Source organism: Pituophis catenifer, unplaced genomic scaffold (assembly GCF_029215685.1).
Source record: "Pituophis catenifer annectens isolate HBS135680 unplaced genomic scaffold, rPitCat1.0.hap2 SCAF_3, whole genome shotgun sequence".
Classification (NCBI taxonomy): domain Eukaryota; kingdom Metazoa; phylum Chordata; class Lepidosauria; order Squamata; family Colubridae; genus Pituophis; species Pituophis catenifer.
Window position 1 is genome coordinate 216762459 of NW_027256883.1, and position 27931 is coordinate 216790389.

Here is a 27931-nt window from a genome sequence, read left to right on the forward strand (position 1 = left end):
AGAAGACAAACTTGTTGCCAAAATAACAGAATGTGCAGAAATGGACAGACTTACAAAGCAATTACAAGAGAAAGATAATTCTGAATACTATTTAGTTTGGCAGAGATGGTATTCCTAGTTAGAGGGAAAGATAAATATAGGAAAATAATGTAGCCTGAATGTCTAAGCAGGAGCCACAGATAGCTAACCAAGAAGTAGATTACAATTGATTTGTGTATAACTATGTGAATAAATGAATACGTAAAATAGATATGTTCAGGCTCAACCCATCCAAGATCGAGTGGCTGTGGTTTCCGATGTCCCGATATAGCCAGCTGGTGCCATCACTGACTATTGGGGACGAATCATTGGCCTCCATGGATAGGGCTCGCAACTTGGGCGTCCTCCTGGATTCACGGCTGTCTTTAGAAGAGCATTTGACGGCCGTGACAGGGAGGATTTTTCATCAGGTTCACCTGATTCGCCAGTTGCGTCCCTTTCTAGATCGGGGCTCCCTACGCACAGTCATTCATGCCCTCGTTACCTCTCGGCTGGACTATTGCAACACTCTCTACATGGGGCTCCCCTTGAGGTGCACTCAGAGGCTCCAACTGGCGCAGAGTGCGGCCGCGCGGGTGGTTATGGGAGCGACGTGGAGTTCCCATGTAACACCTCTCCTGCGCGAGCTGCACTGGCTCCCGGTGGTCTTCCGGGTGCGCTTCAAGGTTCTGGTTATCACCTTTAAAGCACTCCATGGCTTAGGACCTGGTTATTTACGGGACCGCCTGCTACCACCAATAGCCTCCCACCGGCCAGTACGCTCCCATAGAGAGGGGCTCCTCCAGGTGCCGTCGGCCAAACAATGTCGGCTGTCAGCCCCTAGGGGGAGAGCCTTCTCTGTGGGGGCACCTACGATCTGGAACGAGCTTCCCCCGGAGATACGGAGGATCCCGGATCTGCGCACCTTCCGCCGCGCGCTTAAGATTCTTCTATTTCATTTATTTTATTTATTTATTTATTTTATTTTATTGAATTTCTATACCGCCCTACTCCCGAAGGATTCAGGGCGGTGAACAGCCACAAAATAAAACACATACATATAAAAATTTAAAATCGAATAAAATGAATTAAATAAATTTGGCTGAATTAATACCCATAATTTAAAGTACCCATATTTTAAAACACATTAAAATTTAAAATTTGCACTTAAAAGGGAGAAGATTTAGGCGAGGCCAGCTTGATGAAATAAAAGAGTCTTCAGCTCGCGGCGGAAGGTGCGCAGATCTGGGATCCTCCGTATCTCTGGGGGGAGCTCGTTCCAGATCGTCGGTGCCCCCACAGAGAAGGCTCTCCACCTAGGGGCCGACAGCCGACATTGTTTGGCTGACGGCACCTGGAGGAGCCCCTCTCTGTGGGAGCGTACTGGTCAGTGGGAGGCTATTGATGGTAGTAGGAGGTCCCGTAAATAACCAGGTCCTAAGCCATGGAGCGCTTTAAAGGTGGTAACCTGAACCTTGAAGCGCACCTGGAAGACCACCGGGAGCCAGTGCAGCTCGCGCAGGAGAGGTGTTACATGGGAGCTCCACGCCGCTCCCATAACCACCCGCGTGGCCGCACTCTGCGCCAGTTGGAGCCTCCGAGTGCACCTCAAGGGGAGCCCCATGTAGAGAGCATTACAATAGTCCAGACGAGAGGTGACGAGGGCATGAGTGACTGTGCGTAGTGAGTCCCGATCTAGAAAGGGACGCAACTGGCGAATCAGGCGAACCTGATGAAAAATCCTCCCGGTCACGGCCGTCAAGTGCTCTTCTAAAGACAGCCGTGAATCCAGGAGGACGCCCAAGTTACGAGCCCTTTCTGTGGGGGCCAATGATTCGCCCCCAATAGCCAGCGATGGCACCAGCTGACTATATCGGGACATCGGAAACCACAGCCACTCGGTCTTGGATGGGTTGAGCCTGAGCCCGTTTCTCCCCATCCAGTGTCAGGTTTTGTATATACAGATAGGGTTTCCTGGGAGACGAGGGTGGGGGCTGCATTCCTGTGAAAAGAACGTGCCGGGATGTAGAGATGGATCTGTATGATGGCCAATGGGACGTTGGGGCTGGAGAGCGGAAGAGGAGGGGGTTGGAAGGAGGGGCCAGTTTGGCTGTCTGTCAGGTTTCGGTGCTATCTTGAATAAACTTCATTCTCAAGCGCAAGCTGTCTAATGAAACATTTTATTTTTAAGCATAGCAGACTCCGACATTTCTGACTCAAATTGCAGCCAAACTGGCCCCTCCTTCCAACCCCCTCCTCTTCCGCTCTCCAGCCCCAACGTCCCATTGGCCATCATACAGATCCATCTCTACATCCCGGCACGTTCTTTTCACAGGAATGCAGCCCCCACCCTCGTCTCCCAGGAAACCCTATCTGTATATACAAAACTAGGTAAAAGTTCATCTCAGCAATAAATCAAGCTTCCGCTCTTTCTGCTTCAACTTGTTATGTCAGCGCTGGAAGAAAGCCTAATTTGGAACGCTGACATCCAGATCCGTACGGCCTCCAGGCACCGGGACATCACTTCAAGGGCATCGTTGGGGTGGTCCGGGGTGGAGATGTACAGCTGGGTGTCGTCAGCGTACTGATGGTACTTCACCCCGAAACCACGGATGATCTCGCCCAGCGGCTTTACATAAATGTTGAACAAAAGGGGCGAGAGAACCGATCCCTGCGGCACCCCACATATAAGGGGCCTCGGGGTCGATCTCTGCCCCCCTGTCAACACAAACTGTGACCGGTCAGAGAAAGGAGGAGAACCACCGTAAAACGGTGCCTCCCACCCCCAACCCTTCCAGCCGGTGCAGCATGATACCATGGTCGATGGTATCAAAAGCCGCTGAGAGATCTAACAGAACCAGGACAGAGGAACAACCCCTGTCCCGAGCCCTCCAGAGATCATCAACCAACGCGACCAATGCCCTTTCCGTGCTGTACCCAGGCCTGAAGCCCAACTGGAACGGATCCAGATACGACGCTTCATCCAGGTACTGGGGAAGCTGTCGCGCAACCACACTCTCAACAACCTTCGCAACGAAGCAAAGGTTGGAGACTGGACGATAATTAGCCAATACTGCCGGGTCCAGGGAAGGCTTCTTGAGGAGGGGCCTTACCACCGCCTCTTTCAGGGCGGCGGGGAAGACACCCTCACCCAATGAAGCATTTATAATCCCCTGGAGCCAGCCTCGCGTCACCTCCCGGGAAGCCAGCACTAACCAGGAGGGGCACGGGTCCAACAAACGTGGTCGCGTTCAATCTACCCAGAATCCTGCCCACGTCATCTGGGGTCACAGGATCAAACTCATCTCAGATAACAGTCTCAAGACCTGCCTCCGTCACCCTCGCTGGATCTATCCAGTCGGAGTCCAGACCTGCCCGAATCTGAGTGATTTTGTCATGCAGATACTGAACAAAATCCTCAAGCCGGCCTGGCCTAAATCTTCCCCCTTTTAAATGTGGAAATTTTAAATTTGTTTTAATTATAGGGTTATGGGTAAGGCGTTTTAAATTGGGGAGCCATTTTGGATTTAATTTTCTTTTAAATGTATTTTAATGTTTATATTATATGTTTTTTAATCTTGGCTGTTCACCGCCCCGAGTCCTTCGGGAGAGGGGGTGGTATAAAAATTTAATAAATAAATAAATAAATAAATAAATAAATAAATAAATAAATAAATAAATAAATAAATAAGTATAGATATGTATAGAGGAAAACAGGTGGAACAGGAAAATAATCCACCGATGCAACAAATTTATGTTCTTTTTGATGTTGGTTTGTTTTTCATATTGTTTTATTGTATTTATGTTTGTTTGTATTTTACTGTTGTTTTTCTTTTTTAAACAATAAAAAATTGGGAAAAAAAAGGAAAATGGGTATTTGGAAGAATTAGCTGCCTGGTTTTCATTTTGTGAGTCTCCAAAGTGTGTACATTATGATGAAAATGCCTTAAGTTCATAGCATAAGGGCAGATTCAACCATAGTTTCAACTGGAAAGCAGTGACCCTCTTAAATGAAGCCAAGTCCAAAAATGCCAGAGAATTCTTAGCACTATGACAGATTGGCAATCATGAGACACATAGACAGTATTTACATACCATTACCAAAACGCCTCACCAGCGATCAACATCCAGATGTTAACGCATTGTAAGCCGCCCTGAGTCTCCGGAGAAGGGCGGCATATAAATCAAATTAAAAAAAAAAAAAGATGAGCAGAGATTAACACCAAGGTTAACATTAGACCAAAATCAAGAAGCAAAGAATATCCAAGCAAGTGAACAGTAAACGTCCCAACCCAGGAACCACAAGGCCACTCCCACCCACACTGACAGAGCAAGCCACCAGAATATAATTGAGAGTAAACCCCACTCTCTACTAGCACTGATGATGTTGCGTAGTTCAGTAATGAAACATTTGCAAGGAGACCTCCAAGCTCGGAGAGTACCAAGGACCCCATACACCCTTTTTGTTACGTCCATCTTGGGGGGGGGGAAATCTTCGTCTTCAGTGTGTGATTCTCTTTTGTTCCCTTTCTTCTTTGCAGGCCTTTGTGTTGTTGAGTGATTTGCTCCTGATCTTTGGTCCACAGCTGACTGACGGAGGGCACCCTGTCCTGCAAGAATTGGTGTATCACCCGGAGTCTGCTCTACAGTCGCAGCTGGCTGGCTTTCTAATGGACCACGTCTTCAACCACAGCCAAGCCCAGGATGATGGTGTGCATTATCCTTGGAGTTGGAATTTGAGAGGTTTAGAGTAGGAGTACAGTTTTTGAGTGAGTGTGCGAGTGCACTAATACCCCCTCCCTTCTTTTCAATTGGCTGCTGAACTCAGATAGCGAAAACGGAGAACTTCAGGTTGAACAGCTGCACCAGCGACGTAATTTGCTGTCTGGATTCTGCAAACTGGTTGTCTATGGAGTGCTGGAATTGAGCGCTGCTTCAGATGTCTTCAAGTATTACTCCAAGGTATGCGAGGATGGCTGGGAAGGCGCAGGGAATTGCCCTGGACGTATTCAACACCAGTCATCATTCCAGTTTAGCTGTTCCCCTGCCTTGCCTCAAGAGTCGCTAGGGCCATTTCTAGAGCTTCTAGTCCCGTGTCTCCAACATCCAAAGAGGAGCAGAAAGGAGGAAAGGCTTGTTTTCCATGGCTGCACAGAATTCGAGTTACCTGGATAGGATGGGTGGAAGTCCAGGAGCTGACTGAAATTTTGGAGCTTAAGGGAAGCACCAGAAGATTGAAGAAGAGCTAATGTTGTTCCTAACTATATAGGGAAAACATGGACTTGGCAGGTGGAGATCAGACAGCTTGATATCTATACCTCAGAAGTCCCTAGGGAAAAAATAAGTGGTGGATCTGCCGGCACTTAGAAAGGAAGAGGGCGATTACCAGAAGCCGCCATACGATGTGCAATATCATGAATCCCAATAACTTTCTTAACTGTAGGCTGCTTTCCGTTGACCCAGAAAACATGATGTAAATATAAAAGTCAAACCTTTAACTAAGAAAAATTACTTTTAAAGAATTTTCACTTCAAAGTCCATATCAGATGTATCTTTTGACAAAGTGATTGGATTACAGGTAGTTCTTAATTTGCAACCATTTGTTTAGCAACTGTTCAAAGCGGCACTGAAAAAATTGATTTATAACTGGTTCTCACAGTTACGACTGTCACAGCATCACCGGAATGATATGATCAAAATTCTTGGCAACTGGCATGGGGACACAACAGTTGCCATTTGCTACCTTCCCAGCTGGCTTCCGGCATGCAAAGTCGGGGGTTGTGGGGGGGGGGGGAAGCTGGGCTTGCAGAGTGATGGCACAATTCTCATTGAACAATTGCAGGGATGTAAGAGAACAGAGCTGGAAGGGACCTTGGAGGCCTTCCAGCCAAGCCGTGCCCTACTCAAGCAGGAAACCCTGCACCATTTCAGACAATATGCATAATAACTGGTGAGAAAGGTCACATAATCGGGCATGACTCCCTTAATGACTGCCTTGCTTAGCAACAGTGATCCCAATTGGGGTCAAAAGCTGAGAACCACCACTGGTAGATCCGGGAAGGTTGTTAGTGTCTGGCTGTCCTGCATGAAACGCACAGCTATTGCTTACAGAAAGCGCAGAGGGCAATGCAAACTGCCCATTTGACTACACGGGCGATTCATTACTTTTGTTTTAGTATAAAACTTACTATGCATGTAAATGTATTCCTCTCTCTATTCTATTTTTGCTGCTTTATGTAATTAATTAAAAAAAAAGCTATAAACAAAGGAATCCAGTGCTCCATTTTTCCTACCAGTTTTACGATGACTATGGGGACATCATTAAAGAAACTCTGAATCAGACCCGCCAAATTGACCGAATTGAGTGGGCTCACACGCTGCTACTCAGCCTGCAGCAGGTAAGGGGGCCATCGCGGCAGGGGTGGTGGTGGTGGGGCTGCTGGAGAACAGGGCGTCTGCCCAGCCAGTTTCTCTTTGCTCCCAGTTGCTGACCCAGCTCTTCTTGGAAGAGGGACCCGGGGCCACAGACTCAGCTGCCTTCCTGGAGATCCGGGACTTGGCACGGCGGTTCTCTCTGCTGTTTGGGCTGCACCAGCTGCAGAACCGCCCAGCCCTGGTGGCTTTGCACAAGTGAGGACGCTCCGGAAGTGGCCAGGGAAAGCAGGGCTTGTGTCCAGTTCTGGGGGTGGTGGTGGTGGTGGTGGGAGGAGCGGAGGTAGCTGTGCCATCCTCACAGCGTCTTTGTTCTAGGGATGGCATAAAGTTTGCCTTTGAGGAGCCAGCATCCCCCAACCCCAGTCTGGGTCTCATCAACCTGCCCTTCTTGGAGCTGCTGAGTGAATTCTCCCCAAGGCTCTTGCCTCCAGATAAGGCTCTGCTGTGAGTACGTGGCTGGGGAGTCCCCGGGAAAGCCTCCCTCCCAGCTGAAACCGTTCTTTTCCTCCCGCACACAGCCTTGCCTACTTGAAGAAGACGGGACAGGCTCATTTCTCAGGGAGTAGAGATGAACCCCGCTGGCCCTCACTCCTGCTCTATTGGCACTCCCTGAGCCCTCAGCAGGAGGCTGAGGCCCTCCAACCTCGCAAGGCTTCCAAGAGGAGACATTTGAGTGGTGGGTGTGGGGGGATCTGAGGCGGTGAGCGGGAGATGCTCTGTAAGGAAGAGCGTCTCTGGAGAGCCGAGGGCAGAAAGCATTCAGTCTGTCATCCTGCTTTGCCAGGATCCTCTGAGCACAGCGGCAGCACCAGCCTCGCCTCTGCTAGCCGCCTGCAGACCCCCCTGCTGACTTCCACCACCCTGAGGGCCAAGCGCCAGCTGACAGGGCCTCCCCTGGAAATGGAGAGCTCAGGCAGCGAAGCAGAGTTTGCCCAGAGGTGAGACGCCAGTAGCGGAGAGTGACTCCTGGGGCTCCACTTCAGGGCCCAAGCTGCCTTTTGGCCACAAGTGGGGCTGGGCTCTAGCAGCACTGCAAGGTGGCTGGGGAGGCTGTGGTGGGACTGTCTTGCACACAGGACTGTGTAAGCCAGTGGGACTGTTTGTGGCAAGGCCACTTTTGACCCCTGTGTGGAAGGCCCAGAGATAGGGGTGGGGTGGGGGGTTTCCTCCCTTCCAAGGGGCAGCGGCTGAGATAGACCCCCTGCCAGTCAAAATTCTAGTTAGGAGAGAGGTGGAGGCTTTGCTGTGTGTTGCTGCAGGCTGTTTTCCCCTAGTGCCCAAACCTGTGGGGTGTCATACACCAGCCCCATTAAGTAGCTTAGTACCCGGCTGGCCGAACAAGAACAGGCGAAGGAGAGAAGCAAGAGAGGCCGATGGGTGGTTACAGGTGTGATTCCCGACACAACACATGTGGTTGTGGAGGGAGTTTGCTTAGTCACGCAGTCCTCCTGGACTCACAACTCCTGCTTGAACAGCGGCCTTTGCGTCTGGTGGGCCAAGTGCAATTCTCGCCGGAGGTGGTTCTCAAGGCTCCTTGAGTGGCAGCTTGTTCCCCCCCTTCCCCCGACTCTTCCTTGGAGCTCTGGCTCATTGGACACCCTGCTCTGCCACCTGGGAGAGCAGAGGAAGGAGGTGGGCACCCAGTCCCTTCCCCTCCCTGCCTGAGGCCTTGCAGTCCCCCCCCCCCCCCGCCTTCCTTTGGGGGAAGGCCATATTCAGAGTCCATTCCCACTGCTAAATGGGGCAGTCACATACAGCACATTCAGAAAGTATTCGGACCCCCTTCCCTTTTGCCAATGTCATTATGCTGCAGCAGCCCGATTCTACAGTTGTTGAAATTCCACCCCCCCTCCCATTAATCTGCACTCAGTACCCCATAATGACAAAGGGGAAACAGAATTTTAGAAATGTCTGTAAATTTATTAAAAAGAAAAAACTGCTGCTGAGAGGTCGGAGAGGTGCCATGATTTTCCACCCGTTGTTGAGGTGGTTTTGGGGTCCCAGCTGCAGAGGACCATGGATGATGAGGTGGATTATCTGGACCCTTTGAGGCTGAGAGGCAGAACCGAGGTGAATCTCATGGATGACCTCTAGCGGGCTTGGGGTGTTCATCCTGGTTTCTTTCCATGTCCCCGAGCATGACTATCTTGCTGGCCCAGGTGCGGGGATTGGGAGGCGCTGCTTTTCTCCCTTCTCCGTGGCCAGTACCAGCCAGTGCTGGGGGGGGGAGGGGGAGTCTGACTTAGCTAGCCACCCCTCCCCTTTAACTTGTGCATGGAACTTGTAGATTGACCACAAGGTAACAGCCAGCATGGGGGCAGCCCTGAGCAGAGGAGCAGTTTGTACCAATAGAAGAGAGTATTTTGTAGAAGAAGCAGTTTGTAGGTGAACCCATTGAGAGCGCATCCCCCCCCCCAAATGGTAATCATACTTTTCAAAAGAAAGGAATATCTGCTTGACTTGATGCCTTTTGGCTTCAGGGAACATTTTAAAACGCTGAAAATGTTCAGAGGTACTTGGCCGAGTTTTCTGTGTGGGCTCTTGATGAAAGTAGGTGGCGGGTTTGCCAAAAGGGCATATTCAGAACTGGGAACTGTAGCTGCTCCCTCTGGCTCATTAGATAAAGAGGGCATGTGCATGACTGCACTTTCAACCCCCCTCACCTCCCCCTTTCCCATTCACACTTAGGAAGTGACACTGATCTCTCTGAGGCTCTAGGGATGGCTTTTTTCCCAGCAGACTCCACTCTTTTTTTAAAAACAACTACACACCCCCAAACAAGGGAGGATAATTCTGCCCTCAGAGGGATTGCCTGCACAGTCCTAGCCCTTCCCTAACCACCCCCCCCAAGAAAAGAGGAAGGTTGGGCCTCTGGCCCCGAGAGAAATAAGGGCAGGGAGCTCAAGAGCAGCACACTTGTGTGGGAAGGCTGCAGCACCCAAAGCCCGCTGTGCTTTTTGTGCTGCCAAACCACTCAGTGGTTGGGGCAACCACTGGCAAGTACAGAATAGCCACTGAGAGGAGCAAACTTTGGGCTGGGAGGGCCAGGTCCTACCTGGCCATTGGAGGCCTGGTCTGAAAGCCTGCCTTGGTTTTTTGTCTTTGCAGGCTGCACCTAATCGAAGAGCCAGAGAACAGCCAGGAGGGGGAGGTAACCGGTTTGGTTTTTCCATGGAAAAATGTTGCAATAGGCTTAGGACTCCTTTGACTTGAGTGAAAAAGCAGCTTGAAGATGCATAAGCAACATGCAGAGCAGCTGTGGGGAAAGGATTTTAAAACTGGCAAAAAAAGCAGCATTCCTTCAAATGTGTCATAATTAACCTGTGGAACTCATTGCCTGCAGGATATTGAGATGGCCACCAGTGTGGGTGACTGCATAAATCTCTCTGAAAAGTGGGTGATGGGATCCTTTTCCAAGAGTAACTTTGCTAGGTCAAGACGATTCTTATCTGTTTGCAGTAAAAGGCCGGCACCTTGTGTGGTGGAGAGAGGCTGCTTTCCGCACTGGTGGTTAAGGGGGAATTTGGGTGCTGCCGCCCAGAGTATTCCTGAAGCCTTCTCAAGAGCGTCAAATTTAGTGGCAGAGAAAGGCTCTTACTGGTCTCCCTCTTTCCCTGCAGGTTTCCTGAAGCTCTTCTTTTGCAGAGGTCTCCCTTACGGGGGTGGTGGAGAGGAGGGCTGTACAGATTCCCTGCCAAGTATCATCATCATCATCTATGCCTCGTTTTGCTCCGGCTGTATAAAATTTGCTTTCTTCCTTGGTTTGCACTGTTTAATGAGGGTCACACAGGATGTTCCCTGGTTTCGTGGCTTTGACTGTTTATACTTGCTAGTTAAAAAATAAAGCTGTTTAATTTGGAATAACAAGGAGGCAGCCTATCCTGCATTGAGTCGGATCACATAGGACTCGCTGTGAGTCACATACCTCACCCAGCGGTGAGGAAGAGTAGGCTCTGGCCCTGTGAAGCGCAGGAAGCGGATCTGCAGCCCAGAGCAGGTGTGGGCTGGCATCTCAAAAGACAGGTTGACGGGGCCGAGCTCACGTAGTCCTGCCTGGGTGAGCCCCGGAACCTCCAGCTGCCGAAGGAGAGATTGGATGGTCTCAGGGCAAGGAGGGGGTGCCCAGCCCCCATCTTCCCACCAAGGAAGCCTCAAAATCGTGGCTGCACGGCACCTCCTTCCTCCATGGGACAGGCTTGTGTTGCGGAAACCCGACTGCTCTTTACCTTAAATACGGCAGAAAGCTGGGAACCACCTTGCATTCGGGGGACAATCCACTCAATAGACTTGGTGGTAGGCTGCAAGATGGCTGTCTGTTCAGGACTGCTCAACTCCTGAGAAAAGCTGTAAAGGAAGACCAGAAGATGCAGCAGAGTCCCTGGGCCGGGCAGCAGCGAGACACCCCCTCTCCCCTCCCCCTTGCAGAACGGCAGGCCAATGGCTAACTCACCTCAGCGTAGTTTTGGGCACAGGCAGATGGATGTGAAGGTTGACAGCATGGCTATAAAATAATAATAATAATAATAATAATAATAATAATAATAATAATAATAATAATAATAATAATAATAATAATAATAATAATAATAATAATTTTATTTCTATACCGCCCTTCTCCCGAAGGACTCAGGGCGGTGTACAGCCTATTTAAAAACACAGACAAAACAACAATATAAAATTTAAAATAATTAAATTAGAAGGTTAAGCTGAGGGAAAGAGGCTTAAGTCTGCTCCCCACTCAGAAGACAATAAAGGGCTTCTCACCTTTTGGGAAATAAGTCACAGCGAAGCTTGAGATAAATTTGCACCCTGCCAAGGAAAAAAAGATGGGTATGTGTGATGAGCCCACACCGGTGTGGCATTTTGAAATGAAGCCATGCAGACAAGAGCATGCTGCCACTCACCGGCCACAGGAGCTGTGCTTAATGGTGGGAAACAGGTGGAAGGGCAGGGCTGCGGGGATGTCATCAGCTAGCTGGTATTGCATCAGAGTCAACTGCTCAAAAAATAATTTTGCAGATGAGGCTTTCTGAGCAGATTTTAAGGATAAATCCACCTAAGGTAATTTAAACAGATCCCAAGGAATGAAAAAGCAGGACTATTCTCTGGAGATTCTCAGTCATCCAGGTCATGGTTGTCCCAAAGGTGTTTTTCCAAGAGGCAACTAGACTTTCTGGTTTTTCTCTGAAGACGTTTCACTTCTCATCCAAGAAGCTGCTTCAGCTCTCATCCAAGAAGCTTCTTGGATGAGAAGTGAAACATCTTCAAAGAAAAACCAGAAAGTCCAGTTGCCTCTTGAAAAAGCAGCTTTGGAACAAGCATGGCTATTAATTGAATTTTAACAGCTGTCCAGCTCATGGTATTTCAACACTAAAACTACAACTACTAAATCTTGAGAAACACAGATTACAAATTAACAAGTTAATGGGAGATGCCTGCCAGAAGGGTTAATGCAGCCCTGGATTGCATGGAAAGACTCTATAAAGATACCTGTGAAACCCAAATTTCTACATGACGGAATACAAGCTGATCTTAACATTTGTGGATTTATGTTTCATGGGGGTGGTTGCAAAAATGATATTAAAATTTTTGCTGCTGTTCTGACGGTAGAGTGCTTGTGTTCAGTCTTGCAGTCTCATCCCAGCAGGATGGCCAAGGGACCTCAGGAGCACAGAAAACCTCTGGGCCCAGTTGGACAATAGGACAGATTTTTGTGGATTTCACATTTTTGCAGGAGACACTGACACAACCCCAGTGGATACGGAGAGCTAACTACATAGTATGTATGATTCTGAGCACCCGATTTCCAAAAGCCTATTGCCAGGTGGGAGACAGCTCATAGGACAGCAAGGAAGACAAACCTAGGGACTTGGAGGCCATCTGAAGGAGCCTGGGACACGCAGTCTAGTGAAAAAGGGAGGGGAGGTCGGTGTATAGAGAGAAGCCATGTGCAGGGTCAAGAACTACAAAACTAGATGAGCTAGCTACTTATATTCAAACAAAATATAAGTAGTAGGTGACTTATCTTTTGTTCCTTATATAAGAGGAGATGATCCATACAGGAGTGAGACAGTCTTTTGTCTACAGAAATTTCGTTGGTTTTCCTATACCAGGGGTCTGTAACCTTAAAACACTCAAAGAGCCATTTGGACCTGCTTCCCACAGAAAAGAAAACACCTGGAGCCACAAAACCTGGGTGGGCGTGGCCAATTCATCACTCCCACCCAGTCACATGACCCCCTAGCCATGCCTACCCAGGTTTTGTGGCTCCAGGTGTTTTCTGTGGGAAATGGGTCTCATCTCTCCCTTTCTTTCTCCCCCTTTTCTCATTTGTTTCTCTCTTTTACCTCTCTCTCATTCTTTCCCTCCAGCTGTCTCATTTCTCTCTCATTTGTTTCTTTCCTCTCTCATTTCCTCCATTTTCTCTTTTTCTCCTTTTCTCTCTCTGCCGGCTGCAGGGAGGGAAGACCTCCACCTCTCCTGCGCAGCACGGCCGGCTACACACAAGCACGCAGTAGTGGCAGCGGGAGGAGTCGCCACCGCTGCCGTGATCCCAGCCCAGGAGGATATCCCACTCTTCCCTCCCTGCATCTGGCGGTGGCGGCTGCTCCTCCCTGTTCCCATCCTTCCTGAGCTGGCACTGAGCTGCCCGCAAAGGATGCGGAATCGCAAAAAAACGGTTGCGGGCAGTGTGGAGAAAACGCTAGGGGTGCTTCAGCCGCATGGCTCTGCAGGGAGGCTCGCACCTTCTCAGAGTGGAGAGCAGGTCGCGTGATGGGGTTGGCAGGGAGCCGCAGGAGAGGGGTCAAAGAGCCACATGCGGCTCTGGAGCTGTGGGTTGCCGACACCCATCCTATACTCTGAGGAGTGTAAAGACCAGCCCTTCCAACTTCAAAATGTTCCATTTCTCCAAGGCTCAGCTTACAATATAGGAACCCTTTCTGTCTGTTGCATTTCACCAAACACTCAGGAGAACAAATCTTTCACCAGACTGATGCAGATGGTGACCTGTGCTACAGGCATTATTTCAAATTAAAGGCCAGCAAGCAAGAAGGCTCTCCAGTTTTCCCTACTCCAGTATAGAAAGTTGGACTCTAAATGGTTTATGTCAGTTATGTTCGTCTTCAAACCTGTGGTGGGGTCTCCAGATAGACTGACCCATGTGGAGAGGTGGAGGGGAGGAGTTCAAGAGGGGCCTGAGTTTAGAGGCGTTGCATTGGGCAAGTCTCTTGTCACCCAAGTCACGGCTGTCCCAAAGGTGCTTTTCAAAAGGCAACTGGACTTTCTTGGTTTTCCCTTGAAAACGTTTTGCTTCTCATCCAAGAAGCTTCTTCAGTTCTGACTGAATGGTGGGGAATAGAAGGATTTATATTCTTTGGAGGTCATCAAACACAAAAGAGGGTCAAAGAGGCCATCTATGTTAAGATTGAACAGCCCTCTCAACAGAGGGGGAGGGATACGACCATCCCTATATCGCCTGTGTACAACACAAGTCCTTTCAGAAGCCCCAGGAAGGTTCCAAGCCCATTGGCACTTTGGTTCAGGTGACCTGAGGGTGCCCATAAATCCCCAACTCTCAGAAGACTAAGGACCGTCCTAATGACCAGGTGGTTGCAAGAAATATAAATCCTTTCATTCTCCACCAGTCGGTCAGAACTGAAGAAGCTTCTTGGATGAGAAGCGAAACATCTTCAAGGAAAACCCAGTCCAGTTGTCTGTCTGTGTGTGTCTTCAGTGCTCTCTGTGCTTGGCTGTTTGGTGTTACCTAGTTTGGGTAATGAAACACCTGCAAGAAAACCACCAAGCACAGGGAACACCAAGGATCTCTCATTTCAACTCTGAGCTACAAACATTCTCCTTTGTAAGTCCAGTTGCCTTTTGAAAAGCACCTTTGGGACTGCAGCAAGTGGCTCAGACTGGATCTCCCCTAGAATCCATAGTGCCATATCTTGGCATCCCCAGGGGAATGTGGCCACTGTGGCAAGATTCTTGTGACATGGTTAAGCAAGCTCTTCATGGGTGGTTCTGGTTGCTTTTGCCTCACAGCCAGTCCATGGGGCAGGCCCCTTGCTAACAGGCCACTCTTGATCTCCTATACTCATCTCAACAGTGGCCTGAGAATAATAATATTCCTTTCCCAAGAGCACTTCCTTAGCCCTTTCAATTAATTTTAATCATCCTTGCTTCCTGCTAAATTTTTAATTTTTATATACTTTTATATTTTAGCATTGTACACAACCTGGAGTCCCTCTCTGAGGGAGATGGGTGGTTCAAAAATGTGATAAATTTCTTGAAACCACTTGTTGGTTTTTGTTTTCCAGATCAAATTTTTTAGGCACCACAAGACAATACACAAGCAGAGGACTGGAACTCAAGTCTCTGCTTACCTCCCAAGTGCCAAAACAGTCAGGATGGGTGACTAGTGGATGATTGGCTGAACTGTTACAGGGTTGCAATGAAGATTAATGCTGGGTTGTAAAACTCTACAAACAGCTGAACAAATGCCAGCTGCTCCAGCTAGCAAGGCTAAGGATGAGGAACACCTGGAAGGGTATGGGTGTCCCCATCTGGAGTTGGCCCATGAGACACAACCCAACAAAATGCCCAGTAGGTAGTTATCTTCACCTAGCCACATGCAGACCCTACCCTGCCTTTACCTCCCTTTGAAATGTATTTTAATATAAGTACAACACTTAATTTACATCACACAGACAGTACCTTAAAACCAAAGACCATGCCACAGTAATAGCCAGCCAACCAAACAGTCCAAAGTCAGACCATGACTCTTTAGAAGAGCACTTGACGGCCGTGACCGGGAGGATTTTTCATCAGGTTCACCTGATTCGCCAGTTGCGTCCCTTTTTGGATCGGGACTCCCTACACACAGTCACTCATGCCCTCGTCACCTCCCGCCTGGACTATTGTAACACTCTCTACATGGGGCTCCCCTTGAGGAGCACCCGGAGGCTCCAACTGGCGCAGAGTGCGGCTGTGCAGGTGGTTATGGGAGCAACATGGCGCTCCCGTGTGACACCACTCCTGCGCGAGCTGCACTGGCTCCCGGTGGTCTTCCGGGTGCGCTTCAAGGTTTTGGTAACCACCTTTAGAGCGCTCCATGGCTTAGGACATGGTTATTTACGGGACCGCCTACTACCACAAACAGCCTCCCACCGGCCGGTACCCTCTCATAGAGAGGGGCTCCTCCAGGTGCCGTCAGACAAGCAGTGTCGACTGGCGGCCCCCAGGGGGAGGGCCTTCTCGATGGGGGCACCCACTATCTGGAATGAGCTCCCCCCGGAGATACAGAGGATCCCGGATCTGCGTACTTTCCACCATGCTCTTAAGACCCTCCTATTCCAGCAAGCCGGCCTGGCCTAATTTTCTCCCCTTTCTTTTAAATTTTTAAATTGGAATTTTAATTTGTTTTAAATTATTGGGATTTTTAATTGTCTTGGGCTAAATTATTTAATTTGGTTTTAATTATGTTTCTAACTTTTGTATTTATGTATTTTATTCTGTGCCTGTTCACCGCCCTGAGTCCTTTGGGAGTAGGGCGGTATATAAATTTAATAAAACAAACAAAAACAAAACAAGAAGTAGCAGAACAAATAACATTCACACTAATTTACATCACATAAAAAGGTATTTAAAGACCAGTGCTCTGACAGAGGAGTACAATTCAAAGCACACGTTTGCAACCAAATGGCCGAGCTCGGAGCTCAGACTAACAGCCCAATTACCTCTCCTTGGCTGGGGCTGACACGGAGGATGCGGCTGCTCTCAAATTCGTCCAGTTTAACAGAACTGTGGAAGGAACACTCATCCACGCGGACAGCCGTGCCATAACCTGGGGACAAAAGAACAAAGTGGCTGCAAGGCCCCTTTGGGTAAGGTGGCCGATCAGCCAGCCATCCAGTCAGCTGGGGGAGGCTCCTGAGGAGCAGCAGCAGCAGCAGTGTTATGACTGGATGCCCTACCTGGAGAGCAGCAGGTAGCCTGACTGGCTGGAGGGTGGGTCAGGAGGTGAGCAATACTGCCACCACAGCTGCAAGCGAAAGCAAGGGAGAATGGGCAACAGCTCCCAGGAGGAGAGCCTCCTTTTGCAGCCCATTGCAAGGTTTCATCTCATGGAGGTGCTGCCGCCACCACCTTGGGAAGGTTAGTTTCACCTAACGTAGCCAGCACCCTTCGGGGTTAACATTCATCCTGATGCTGATGAGGGAATAACTTGTGCCACTGCAATCTGGTCACAACAAAGGGGGTACACACCTCGAAGCTCTGTCTTGCCCACACAGAACTCCTCTGGCAGGCCAATCCGCATCTCTGCAAAGGGAAATCACAGCCCAATGAACTCTGCCACTCTTCGGGCTCCCTCCTAGTCCCAGGCTTTACTCTGAGCCCCTCCTTGCCAGGTGGCATCTCTAGAGACCTGTGCAAGGCTCTAATCTGGGCAACGTGGGGGGGAGCTGTGTTCTGGCCACCTGTGTTGCTCTCCTCTCCATCTTTCTCAAGAATGCCCCCAAAGATTAGAATGGGGATCTAGGTCTCTGTGCCTGCATCTGGTGATTCCCCCTCCCCCTTTTAAAAGCAATATCTAGGAGGCATTAGCTGTATAGACAACCTGAGGTTTTTTCTATTTATCCTCACAAGCTGCGAGGTAACAAACTCCCTGCTCTAAGCCCAATTTCTCTCATTTCTCGATTCCATTATTGAAAGTACTGGATTTTCATTAATAAATCCCAAATGTAATTATCCTGGTGTCTTCCTTGTGTACGCCCTCTTCAATATCTGATCCACAAATTCTGAACCTGCTGCCAATACCGTGGATTCCAGTGCTTCCTTCTGCACTTACTGATACACCACACGGGACCCAAAGCAACTATGATTTCCCTGTTTTGCGCTGGGCCTCCAGAAGGCAGCACATACATATGAGAGGCCTCTACCCACCGGAGCAACCGGGAAAGAAGCTCTTGAGCCGTATTTCTCCTTGGATGTCAGTTTTCATGGGAGTGCCCTAGAAAAGGAAAAGATGAGCGTCTCAACCTCTCTGTCCTGAATAAGACCTCGAATTTTAAAGGAAACCAGGTACTCTCCAGCACTTTCTGACTCACATTGGCAGCAATGATGACCGTGAGTCGTTCCACTACATCCAGGAAAACTTCAGGCTGTGAAACCTGGGAGCAGAGAAAGGCACTGTCCCGATAATTCTCCAAGCCATGGCAGCAGCCCTCTTGCGTTTAGGAACTCAAGGCCAGGCTGCCACCGCCACCATTTCCAGGGGACTCGTTGCTCTGTCCACATGAGGCAAACAATGACGTGGCCATCACCAAAATTACTGCTCAAGGATGCGCAACGGAGTGGATAAATCAATTTCTGGGACCTTGGGTCAGATGATTTTGGACAGTGGACTCTAAACCAATTGCATAGATCACAATCTCTCATCGAGATCTGATGATGGAGCAGGATGAAGTCATCCTTTTCTGAAGAACTTCTGATTCTGTGAAGCGTTTATAGGGCAAGGGCCACATTCGGCATTGTTGGGACATCCGAGATGAGGCAAAGATTGCCTCCAAATTAGTTTTAAAATAAATACATTCATGTAACCCCTTTCCATCCTTTTTGTGGGCCTTTGGAGACTTGTGTTCAACTTGTCCTCTTCCACCCTAACCCATCACACAGATTGGCCAGGGCCTCCTTCAATCAACCTCTTTGGAGGCTTCAGGGGGCTGACCACAGACTGGGAACTGGAACATCAAGGGTGGAGTAGATCTTACCTGCTCTCCCCGAAGCGACAGGATTGGACGAGCAGCTGCACAACTAGGTGCCACTCTGCTCTGTTGTGTATCCGCCCCAAACTGCAACCATATAAAACAATAGAAATATGTGGTCATGAGACAGAAGAAATATTAAGAATGGGGGACAGTATACAAATAATATCTAAAGTTGATAGGGCCAAACATATCGAATTTATGATGGGACATCCCTGGATTGTTATCATAGAATGAAAAACAAATGTTTCCTTAAACGCTACTATGAAATGAACTGGAAAAACCGTATCGTATACTATATGCTCAGCACCTCAGAGATGGGCTTTGAGAGGAAAAAGAATTACAGGTAGTCCTCGATGTACAACAGTTCATTTAATGACTGGTCAAAGTTATAAGTGCACTGAGAAAAGTGACTTATGACCACAACATTGTAGCATCCCCATCCCCACGGTCAAACAATCAAAATTCAGAGGCTTGGCAACTGACACATTTATGAAGGTTGCCAAATCCCAGGGGTCACGTACCTTTTGCAACCTTCTGACAAGCAAAGTTAGAGTCACTTAACAACCATGTAACTAACTTAATAACCACAGTGGTTCACTTAACACTGTGGCAAGAAAAGTTGTAAAATGGGGCAGAATTCTCTTAACAAATGTCTCACTTGGCAACAGAAATTTTGGGCTCAATTGTGGTTATAAGTGGAAGACTACCTGTAACAGGAAACCTGAGAAGGCAACTTAAGAGTCCGGTGCATTCTGAAGCAGCCACACCTTTCTTCTATCTATGAGTTGCCAAAACAGCTACCAATCTAAAAGTAGGTAAATACAACCTCAAATGAAGAACACATATTACACCCTCTCATTCTTTATTTTACAAAAAGAAAGGCAAAATGCAGAAGCCGTATGTGGAAAAACTACATGCACCTTATGATCCAATAGTTTGTAGAACCACTTTTACTAGCAATAATTTAAAGTAATCATTTTCTGTATGACTTTATCAATCTCCCACATTGCCGTGAGAGAATTTTGCCCCCCGTTTACAACATGGCTTCGGTTCATTGAGGTTTGTGGGCATTTGTTCATACACAACTCTAAGTCCCGCCACAACATTTCAATCGGGTTGGGGTCTGGACTTTGACTGGGCCATTGCAACATCTCGATTCTTTTTCAGTCATTTTGTTATAGATTTGCTGGTGTGCTAGGGATCTTTGTCATTTTGCAATACCCAATGTCAGCCAAGCTTTAGCTGTTGGACAGACATTTGACTCCGCACTACTTAATGACTACAAGGTGCCCAGGTCCTGTGGCTGCAAAACAAGACCAAATCAGCAGCCCTCCGCCACTCTGCTTGACAGCATGAGATGTTTGTGTTGATACGGTTTTCACCAAATGTGGCACTGTGCATTATGGCCAAATATCTCCACTTTGATCTCGTCTGTCAAAAAGACAGTGTTCCAGAAGTCTTGTGATGAAACTTTGCAAATCTAAGCTGTGCTGCCATGTTCCAGAAAGAGGCTTTTTCCTGGCAATGCTTCCAAACAAACCATACTTGTCCAGTCTTCTTCTAATTATACTGTCACGAACATGCTAATTGCAGCCTGTAGAGTAACTTTTGGATTTTTTGCAAGTTCTCTGATTGCATGGTCTGACCTTGGGGTGAACTTGCTGGGACATCCACTCCAGGAAAGATTGGTAACTGTCTTGAATGTTTTCCACTTGAGAATAATGTTTCTCACTGTAAAATGATGAACTTTAAATTGTTTGGAAATGGCCTTATAACCCTTCCCAGATTGATGGGCAGTCAGAATTGTTTTTCTGAGATCACTGCTGATCAGGGGTGGAATGCTCCCGGTTCGGACCGGATCACCTGATCCAATAACGATGGCGGCGAGTGGTTCGGAGAACCGGTAGCAAAAATTCCTGCCCCCCCCCAATGCCCAGCTGAGCCACGCAATCATCAGAGCCTTTTTTTTTTTACTTTTAAAAGCATTTTTTCTACAACCTCTTTGGCCGAAGAGGTTGTAGAAAAAATACTTTTAAAAGATTAAAAAAAAAAGCCTCTGACGAACACAACTCAGCAGCACAATCATCAGAGGCTTTTTTTTTTAACTTTTAAAAGCTAAAAAGATTGCACACCCCAGCAGATCACCCCCCCCGTGCGCTGTTTTACTTACCACATGCCTCCTTTTGATGTGCACTGTGCACCTCGCATTTGGTGCATGGTGCGCATGCACAGCCAGCGAACCGGTAGTAAACCGGTTCAGATTTCACCACTGCTGCTGATGTCTTTCCTCTTTGGCACTGTGTTAACAGACTTCAATGCTGGAGATCAGCAAACTCCTAAAACTTTGGTTTTTATAGAGATAAGTAACCCTGGCTGATGATCAGTCAATCAAAGCACTTGATTAGCAGCTACTTAGCCATTTTAATATACCTATGGAAGACGTATGGGTGTTAAGTTTTTCACACATGGCTTCTTCATTTTGACTTTCTTTTTTGTAAAAGATGACGTCATGCGTTGTTCATCTGAAGTTCTATTTGCCTACTTTTAAGAACGGCTAAGGAAGGACCAGGTGATTTTTGCTATGTCTTGGGTATGTAAAACCATAGAACTCAAAGAGGGCGTGCTTTCTTTTTTCACATGACCGTACCTCCGAGGAGGCGTGTGCATTAACCGAGGAGGGATGCTCCAGACAAAACAAGGTCACACCAGCCAAAAGCCAAAGCTGGACTTGCACCCCCAAACGGTTTGCTTCCTCCCAGGGAAAATCCACTGGTTTGAGTGGGAAGCCTCCTTGGACTCCCAGGCAACCCCACCCCCAGCGCCCACTCACCAAGCCCACCGTGCTGAGGTCAAAGAGGCTGAAGGGCTGGCTGAGCACTGGGTCCATCTGGATGAAGCTCTTCAGGACGTCCGGGGCGGTTGTCTGGATATAACCGTAATCCTAGATGGGGCGGAGGGAAAGTTTCGGCGGGAAGGGTCAGCCACTGGGGGCCAACGCAGCGCCCCCACCCCCCCCGGTGACCCACCAGCAGCTCGTCCAGCACTTCGGAGATGAGGGCGAAGTTGAGGCCGACGGTCTTCTCATCCAGGCGGCCGCAGTAGTCCCGCAGGAGCGCCACCAGCCTGCAAGGGCCGCAGAGGGGCTCAGCCTCCGCCCGCGCCCCGTCCGCCCGCCTCCTGCCCGCCTCCCTACCTGCTGAGGAACTCCACGACCACGAAGGGGGAGGCGTCGGGCCGGAGGATACCCACGAAGTAGAGCCCCGCGTGGCGCACGTGGGCGAAATGGAGCCCCGGGCCGGCCTCCTGCGTGGCGAGACGGGGGCTGTGAGCGGGGAGGCGCGGGGGGGGGGGGATGGCGGACGTCCACCTCCCGCCCTGCCACGTACCATGAAGACCGGCGCTTGGTCGGCGGGCAGCGCCGCGATCCTCCGCGCGAAGGTCTCCACCAGGTCTGCGCTCCCGTCGCCGCGGACTGCGGGGAGCCGGTTAAGGGCCACCCGGTGCAGCCGGCCCCAGCCCCACTCCCCCCGCCACCCCCTCCCCGCGACCCCCACCCTCCCCGTCGGATACAGTCCTTGTAGAGGAGCCGGTCGCCCTTGGACGACAGCACGAACAGCTGGCGCAACATCTTCCCGGGACGACCCCTCGGCACTGCGCGCGCGCGCCCCCTCCCTCCCTCCTCCCCTCCCTCCTCCTCTTCCCGCATCCGGGCACCCTGGAAGGGCGGGAGCGGCGATTGGCTGGCCGGGCGGGCTCGGGGGCGGGGCAGCCGCTTTGGCGCCATTTCTGAGGCGGCGGGAAATCGAGCGGGAGGCGCGATGGCGGGCAAAGGCCGGGATTACGCGGAGGAGCGCGGTGAGGGAGGGAAGAAAAGCCGGCCGGAGAGCGGGCGACGGGGGCGGCCACCCTCCACCCTCCCTCCGCCAGCTTGGCTGACCGCTCTCCCTTTTCCCCGCAGAGAGGGCGCAGGCGTTCCTGGAGGGCTTCCGGCGGCAGGGACCGGGCAAGGCTTTCCCCTACCGGGAGCAGCTGGTGAGCGGCGGGGCGGCCGGCGTGGGGGGGGGCGTGTGTGGGGGCCGGCGTGGGGCCTCCCTCCCTCTCTCCCTCTCACGGGCTGGGTCCCCGCAGGAGCGGCTGGCGCACCGCGAGCAGGCGGCCCTCTACGTGGAGCTGGACGACGTGGCCGAGGAGGACCCGGCGCTGCTGGACGCCGCCTGCGAGAACGCCAAGCGCTACGAGCGCCTCTTCGCCGACGCCGTCTGGGAGCTCCTGCCGCGCTTCCGCCGGCGCCAGGTCGGGAGGGGGAGGGGGTCCGTGGGGAGGAGGGGGGGCTCCGGCCTCGATGCCCCCCACCCCGCTAACCGGGCCTCCCGCCCCCCCCCCAACCTTCCGCAGGTGGCGCCGCGGGACGCGCTGGACGTCTACCTGGAGCACCGGCTGCTGATGGAGGGGCGGGCGCGGGAGGAGCCCGGGCAGCCCCGCGACCCCCAGAACCGCTTCCCGGCGGAGCTTCTGCGCCGTTTGTGAGTGGCCGCTTGCCCCGGGGGGAGGGGAGGGCGCCCCTCCGTTGGACTCCGGCGGGGCGGGTGGGGGCGGAAGAGGGTGCGAGACTCCCCGTCGCCTGCTTGGTCTGGCAGCGAGCTGTACTTCAAAGCGCCGTCGAGCGCCAAGCCTCGGGTGATCCGGGAAGTGAAGGCGGAGGCCATCGGGAAGCTGGTGACGGTCCGGGGCATCGTCACCCGAGTCTCCGAAGTGAAGCCTCGCATGGTGGTGGCCACCTACAGCTGCGACCAGTGTGGTGCCGAGACCTACCAGCCGGTGAGTGGGAGGCCGGCCTTTGCCTCGCGGGTTCCCCGGGGTTCCCTCTGCCTGCCCCTTCTCCTCTACTTTGCTCTTTCCCACCCCAGATCCAGTCCTCCAGCTTCATGCCTCTGCTGATGTGCCCCAGCCGGGAGTGCCAGACCAATCGAGCTGGTGGCCGCCTCTACCTGCAGAGCAGAGGGTCCAAGTTCATCAGATATCAGGAGCTGAAAATACAGGAGCACGTGAGTTTGGAGAGGTTTGATAGACAGACTGGTTGGATGGTTTTTCTGGGTTGTTCCTTTGTTTGCTTATCATTTATTGCCATAGCAATGGAATAGGAAACTGACATTGATGGGAGATGTTGTTGTTCCTAGCGTTTGTCTCATTTGGTTGCCAATTTTTGCACTGTGTTCGCTGCAGTTCGTGCATCAAAGCTGCTAGTGCCTGATGTAGTAGAAGAGGGTGTCCCTGAACCAACCTGTTGCAAAGCCTTATGCTGATTAAGCCTTTCGGGGATCGGGACCTTACTGTTTTTGTGAGGTTGCCTTTATTGCTTACAGAGTGACCAGGTACCAGTGGGGAATTTGCCACGCTCCATCAGTGTCAGTGTGCAAGGCGAGAACACGCGTCTCGTGCAGCCAGGTGACCATGTTAGTGTCACTGGCATCTTTCTCCCTGTGCGGCAGACTGGCTTCCGGCAGCTCTTGCAGGTGGGAGTTCGGGTGGGGGTGGGGAGGTGGCAGGAGTGGGGTCCAGACTTCTGAGCTGAGCCTGTGAGCCTGTCACTTTCTGTGCCCCAGGGCCTTCTCTCTGACACATACTTGGAGGCCCACCACATCATTTGCATGAGCAAGAGTGAGCAGGAGGAGTTAGGAGAAGCAGAACTCACTGAAGAAGAATTGCGGCAGATTACAGGTACAGTTGTTTTCTTTTTGTCTTCTTCCCCCTGAGAAGGAAAAAAAAAACTTTTTTTCTCCCTAAGAAAAAAGTTGTTTGGCTTTCACTTCTTCTGTAGTTCAAACCGCGCATAGTGATTGGATGATGTTTTTTATACTTGCTTGTTAGTTGCATATTAGAACACATTTCAGTACGCACACATACAACTTTCTGCCGCAATAACAACTAACCTTGTGAGATTGGTTGGGCTGAGAGAGCCTGAGTGGCCCAAAATCACCCCACTAGCTTCTGTGGCTGACAATGAGCTTCCCGGGTCTCCCTGATCATAGCCTTAACATCTTGGCTAGCATAGTCCAATATCTAGCTGTACCACAGAGCACCTGAGGGAACCTTGTTTCTGCTTTTGATCCTGATTGAATCACCTGTTGAAGAATATCTACATTTTGTCTCCTGGACTCTGTCTGCTCGGCCATATAGGTAGTCCTTGGCTTATGACTGCAATTGAGCCCAAAATTTCTGTTGCTAAGTGACACAGCTGTTAAGTGAGTTTACCACCTTTCTTGCCACTGTTGCTAAGTGAATCACTGTCATTAAGTTAATAAAACAGTTGTTAAATGAATCCGACTTCCCAGTTGACTTTGCTGGTCAGAAGGTGGCAAAGGGGGATCACGCAACCACGGGGATACTGCAACGTTCCTGTGGAAAACTGTCGTAAGTCCCTTTTTGCAGTGGTGCTGTAACTTTGAACGATCCCTAAACAAATTGTTGTAAATCGAGCACTACCTGCACTGTGAAAGCTAGACATCAAAAGTCACTCAAAGGACAGGCCTGTGGTCTGCCTATTGACCTTGAACCACACTGCTAGGAATAGTCTTATTCGCATCCTGAAGACTTCCAGCCCCTCCTGAGGACCAGGAGCTTTATGAGCGCCTGGGGCGTTTGCCTTCTCTGGAGTCTGGAGGTCGGGCCCTCATTGCTCTGGCACCTGCTGAGCTTCTTTGCAAGGCCTGTCGTCTGAAAGAGGAATAAGCTGCCCATCTCCTTGTGTCGATGGTCATGTGCCCCGCCACACACGGTCTTCTGCTTCTTACAGAGGAGGATTTTTACGACAAGCTGGCAGGTTCCATCGCCCCCGAGATCTATGGCCATGAGGACGTGAAAAAGGCCCTGCTGCTGCTGCTGGTGGGCGGCGTGGACCAGAATCCAAGGGGCATGAAGATCCGGGGTAGGTTCTGTGACTAGGAAGCCCATCGTGCTTTACTGCCCTCGGGCACTTTTCCTGTATTTCCCACCCTTGATGGCCTTTAGCTTTGTCCATCAGTGTTAACATTCCCAAAAAGTGTTGATGAGGGGGGGTGATGGGGTTTCAGGGCTTGGGTCCAACAGCCTGGCCCCTCTGTGCTTTACCTAGGGAACATCAACATTTGCCTCATGGGAGATCCTGGCGTCGCCAAGTCTCAGCTGCTGTCTTATATCACCCGCCTAGCACCACGCAGTGAGTCTATAATGAGAGGGGATCTGTTGGCTGATTGCCAGGATTGGCAGAGCTGATCAGCTGGTGACTGCAGGGCCTAGATGGCTGCCTGCTAGTCACAGATGGTGATTGGGAGCTGCTTAGCGTCTGTCAGTGAGGAAGGGCTACTCTTGGGGATCGGGGAAATTTTGGAGAAAAGTGAACCTGGATCATCAAGTGCACAGCTGTATCTAGGATCCAGAGGCCTCGAGTGGCCAGCCAGGACTCTTTGGAAGTCCGGGGGGGGGGGGGGGCGGTGGCTAAAAAGAAAGCAACTTCGCTCAGCATCATTGCAGGAGAGGGAGGAATTGAGAGGATTTCCTTCCTGGGAGGGGCTGTTGTGGAAACCTGCCCAATCCCCGCAGGTCAATATACCACAGGCCGAGGGTCCTCCGGGGTGGGGCTGACCGCTGCTGTTCTACGTGACCCACTGACGGGGGAGCTGACCCTGGAAGGTGGAGCCTTGGTGTTGGCCGACCAGGGTGTCTGCTGCATCGATGAGTTCGATAAGATGCTGGAATCGGACCGCACAGCTATCCACGAAGTGATGGAGCAGCAAACCCTTTCAATCGCTAAGGCAGGCATCCTGACCACGCTGAATGCCCGCTGTGCCATCTTGGCAGCTGCTAACCCTGCCTACGGACGGTATAACCCCAAACGCAGCTTGGAGCAGAATATCCAGCTGCCTGCAGCACTGCTCTCTCGCTTCGACTTACTTTGGCTGATCCAGGATAGGCCTGACCGGGACAATGACCTACGGTGAGAGAAAGGAGGGAGTTACTAGCCGCTCTGGTAACCCTTCCCTCTCTTGGGGGGGGGAAGGGTCTCTCCCCCCCATCCCTCTGCTTTGCTAAGAAGAGGTGTATCTCCCACAGTTTGGCCCAGCACATCACTTACGTACACCAACACAGCCGACAGCCGCCTTGCCAATTCCAGCCGCTCGACATGGGCCTAATGAGGTGAGCGGGGAAGTCCTGCTTTCCAGAAGTTCTTGTAGTCAGATGACTTTGGGGGTGGGGGCCATAATGGTGAACTGCCTGCCTGGCATTTCCCCAGGCAGGTCAGGTTCGTTCCCCTTGGCCCCTTCACAGGCGATACATCGCCACCTGCAAGCGAAAGCAGCCTGCGGTGCCCGAAGCCCTGGCCGATTATATCACGGCAGCCTATGTGGAGATGCGGAAGGAGGCCCGTGCCAACAAGGATACCACGTACACCTCAGCCCGCACTTTACTGGGGATCCTCCGCCTGGCCACCGCCCTGGTGAGCAACGTGGGGAGAAGGAAGGGCGGGGAGAGGGGCTGTCCGTTTCAGGTGCGGGGCATCCCAAGACTAAAGATAATAGACCCCCAGATACAAAGGAGCCAACCCCCCCCATACCCACCCACAGCTGCTCTTGCCTTAGCATGGTTCGGCTGCTGTACCTTGTGTTGGAATAACGCCTAGCGATGGGTTGAAATCATCTAGTGCCCTAGTGGGACAATGATATTTATCTGAACCATCAGAGCCGTCTTGGTGAAACTGGACTGATCGACAGTGTTCCAATTCCTTCCCTCGCTTAGGCCCGGCTGAGGCGTGTGGACATGGTTGAGAAGGAAGATGTCAACGAAGCCATGCGCCTGATGGAGATGTCTAAAGATTCCCTGTTGGTAGACAGGGGACAACCCAATCGGTGAGGGGGCTTTGCTCTCTAAAATTCCTGGTCATCTGCTGCTTGGAGTGAAGGTGGACTCAACAGCACCCTTTTCTTTCGCTCCTACAGGATGCAACGTCCCTCCGAATTGATTTTTGCAGCCATCCGAGAACTGGTTCCTCCTGGAGGGGCTCACTCTGTCCAGCTGATGGAGGCTGAACAGCACTGCGTGTCCAAGGGCTTCACCCCCGTCCAGTTCCAGGCTGCTCTCAGCGAATACGAGGAACTCAACATCTGGCAGGTGAACCAGAAAAAAACCCGCCTCACTTTTATTTGATCAGTGACGGAGACAGCTGTGGTTCTTATATTGAAGCTCTTCTCAATAAACACTTTATTGAATATTGTATTGTTTTCAATAAAACGACTATATTTTGGGGTGCACCTTTTTTTTTTTGTGGTGGTCTAGATAGCTGTTTGTGACAAGTGGTAAATCAATAACTGCACCATGTAAGTACTGTGGAGTCTGATATCGGGAACCTGGGAAAAAAACGCTGGGGGTGCGGGGAGAACAAAGAGCAAAGCAAAAGCTGTTAGCTGGTGACCCAGCTGAATCAGACCCATTGAGAAATTGTGCACCAAGTGAGGTTTGCTTAGCTCAGTAACAACCACCAAGGTGTTGGGAAATAGAATTAGAATAAGAGTTGGAGGGGACCTTCGAGATCTAGTCCAAGCCCCTGCTTAGGCAGGAAACTACACCACTTCGGACAAATGGTTATCCAATCTCTTCTTAAAAACCTCCAGTGTTGGAGCATTCACAACCTTTGGAGGCAAGTTGTTCCACTGATTAATTGTTCTGTCAGGAAA

At 50.7% G+C, this 27931-nt stretch overlaps 3 protein-coding genes across 5 annotated transcripts in view; 2 read left to right on the forward strand and 1 right to left on the reverse strand.

The window, feature by feature from the left end:
- The window catches only part of STAG3 (STAG3 cohesin complex component), a 74949-nt gene extending 65288 nt beyond the window's left edge, over positions 1-9661 (forward strand). The window contains exons 22-29 of the mRNA XM_070941922.1: positions 4560-4728; positions 4847-4980; positions 6315-6416; positions 6503-6648; positions 6769-6897; positions 6972-7129; positions 7238-7391; positions 9562-9661. Coding sequence (XP_070798023.1) covers positions 4560-4728; positions 4847-4980; positions 6315-6416; positions 6503-6648; positions 6769-6897; positions 6972-7129; positions 7238-7391; positions 9562-9661 — 1092 coding nt within the window. The remainder of the gene's footprint in view (positions 1-4559; positions 4729-4846; positions 4981-6314; positions 6417-6502; positions 6649-6768; positions 6898-6971; positions 7130-7237; positions 7392-9561) is intronic.
- AP4M1 (adaptor related protein complex 4 subunit mu 1) lies at positions 8353-21866 on the reverse strand. 3 transcript variants are annotated; one of them, XM_070941925.1, is made up of 15 exons: positions 21795-21866; positions 21611-21696; positions 21418-21527; positions 21251-21347; positions 21055-21165; positions 18228-18308; positions 17565-17627; positions 17401-17467; positions 16723-16776; positions 16194-16300; positions 11358-11449; positions 11218-11262; positions 10904-10954; positions 10680-10797; positions 8353-10530 (listed from the first exon to the last, which is right to left on the reverse strand). In XM_070941925.1, exons 1-15 carry the CDS (start codon positions 21850-21852, stop codon positions 10330-10332), a joined length of 1341 nt encoding a protein of 446 aa, XP_070798026.1. In that variant the 5' UTR covers positions 21853-21866; the 3' UTR covers positions 8353-10329. The 3 variants fall into 3 exon arrangements, with proteins under 3 accessions (XP_070798026.1, XP_070798025.1, XP_070798027.1); XM_070941924.1 differs by having other exon boundaries at positions 11358-11509; XM_070941926.1 differs by lacking the exon at positions 17565-17627 and having other exon boundaries at positions 11358-11509.
- Positions 21867-22003: 137 nt separating this feature from the next.
- MCM7 (minichromosome maintenance complex component 7) lies at positions 22004-27449 on the forward strand. The gene is made up of 15 exons (XM_070941923.1): positions 22004-22079; positions 22183-22256; positions 22353-22517; positions 22620-22747; positions 22862-23042; positions 23132-23269; positions 23588-23737; positions 23828-23942; positions 25018-25149; positions 25336-25419; positions 25803-26196; positions 26313-26396; positions 26529-26697; positions 26997-27106; positions 27197-27449. The coding sequence occupies exons 1-15, from the start codon at positions 22043-22045 to the stop codon at positions 27402-27404; spliced, it is 2169 nt and encodes a 722-aa protein (XP_070798024.1). The 5' UTR covers positions 22004-22042; the 3' UTR covers positions 27405-27449.
- Positions 27450-27931: the final 482 nt, after the last annotated feature.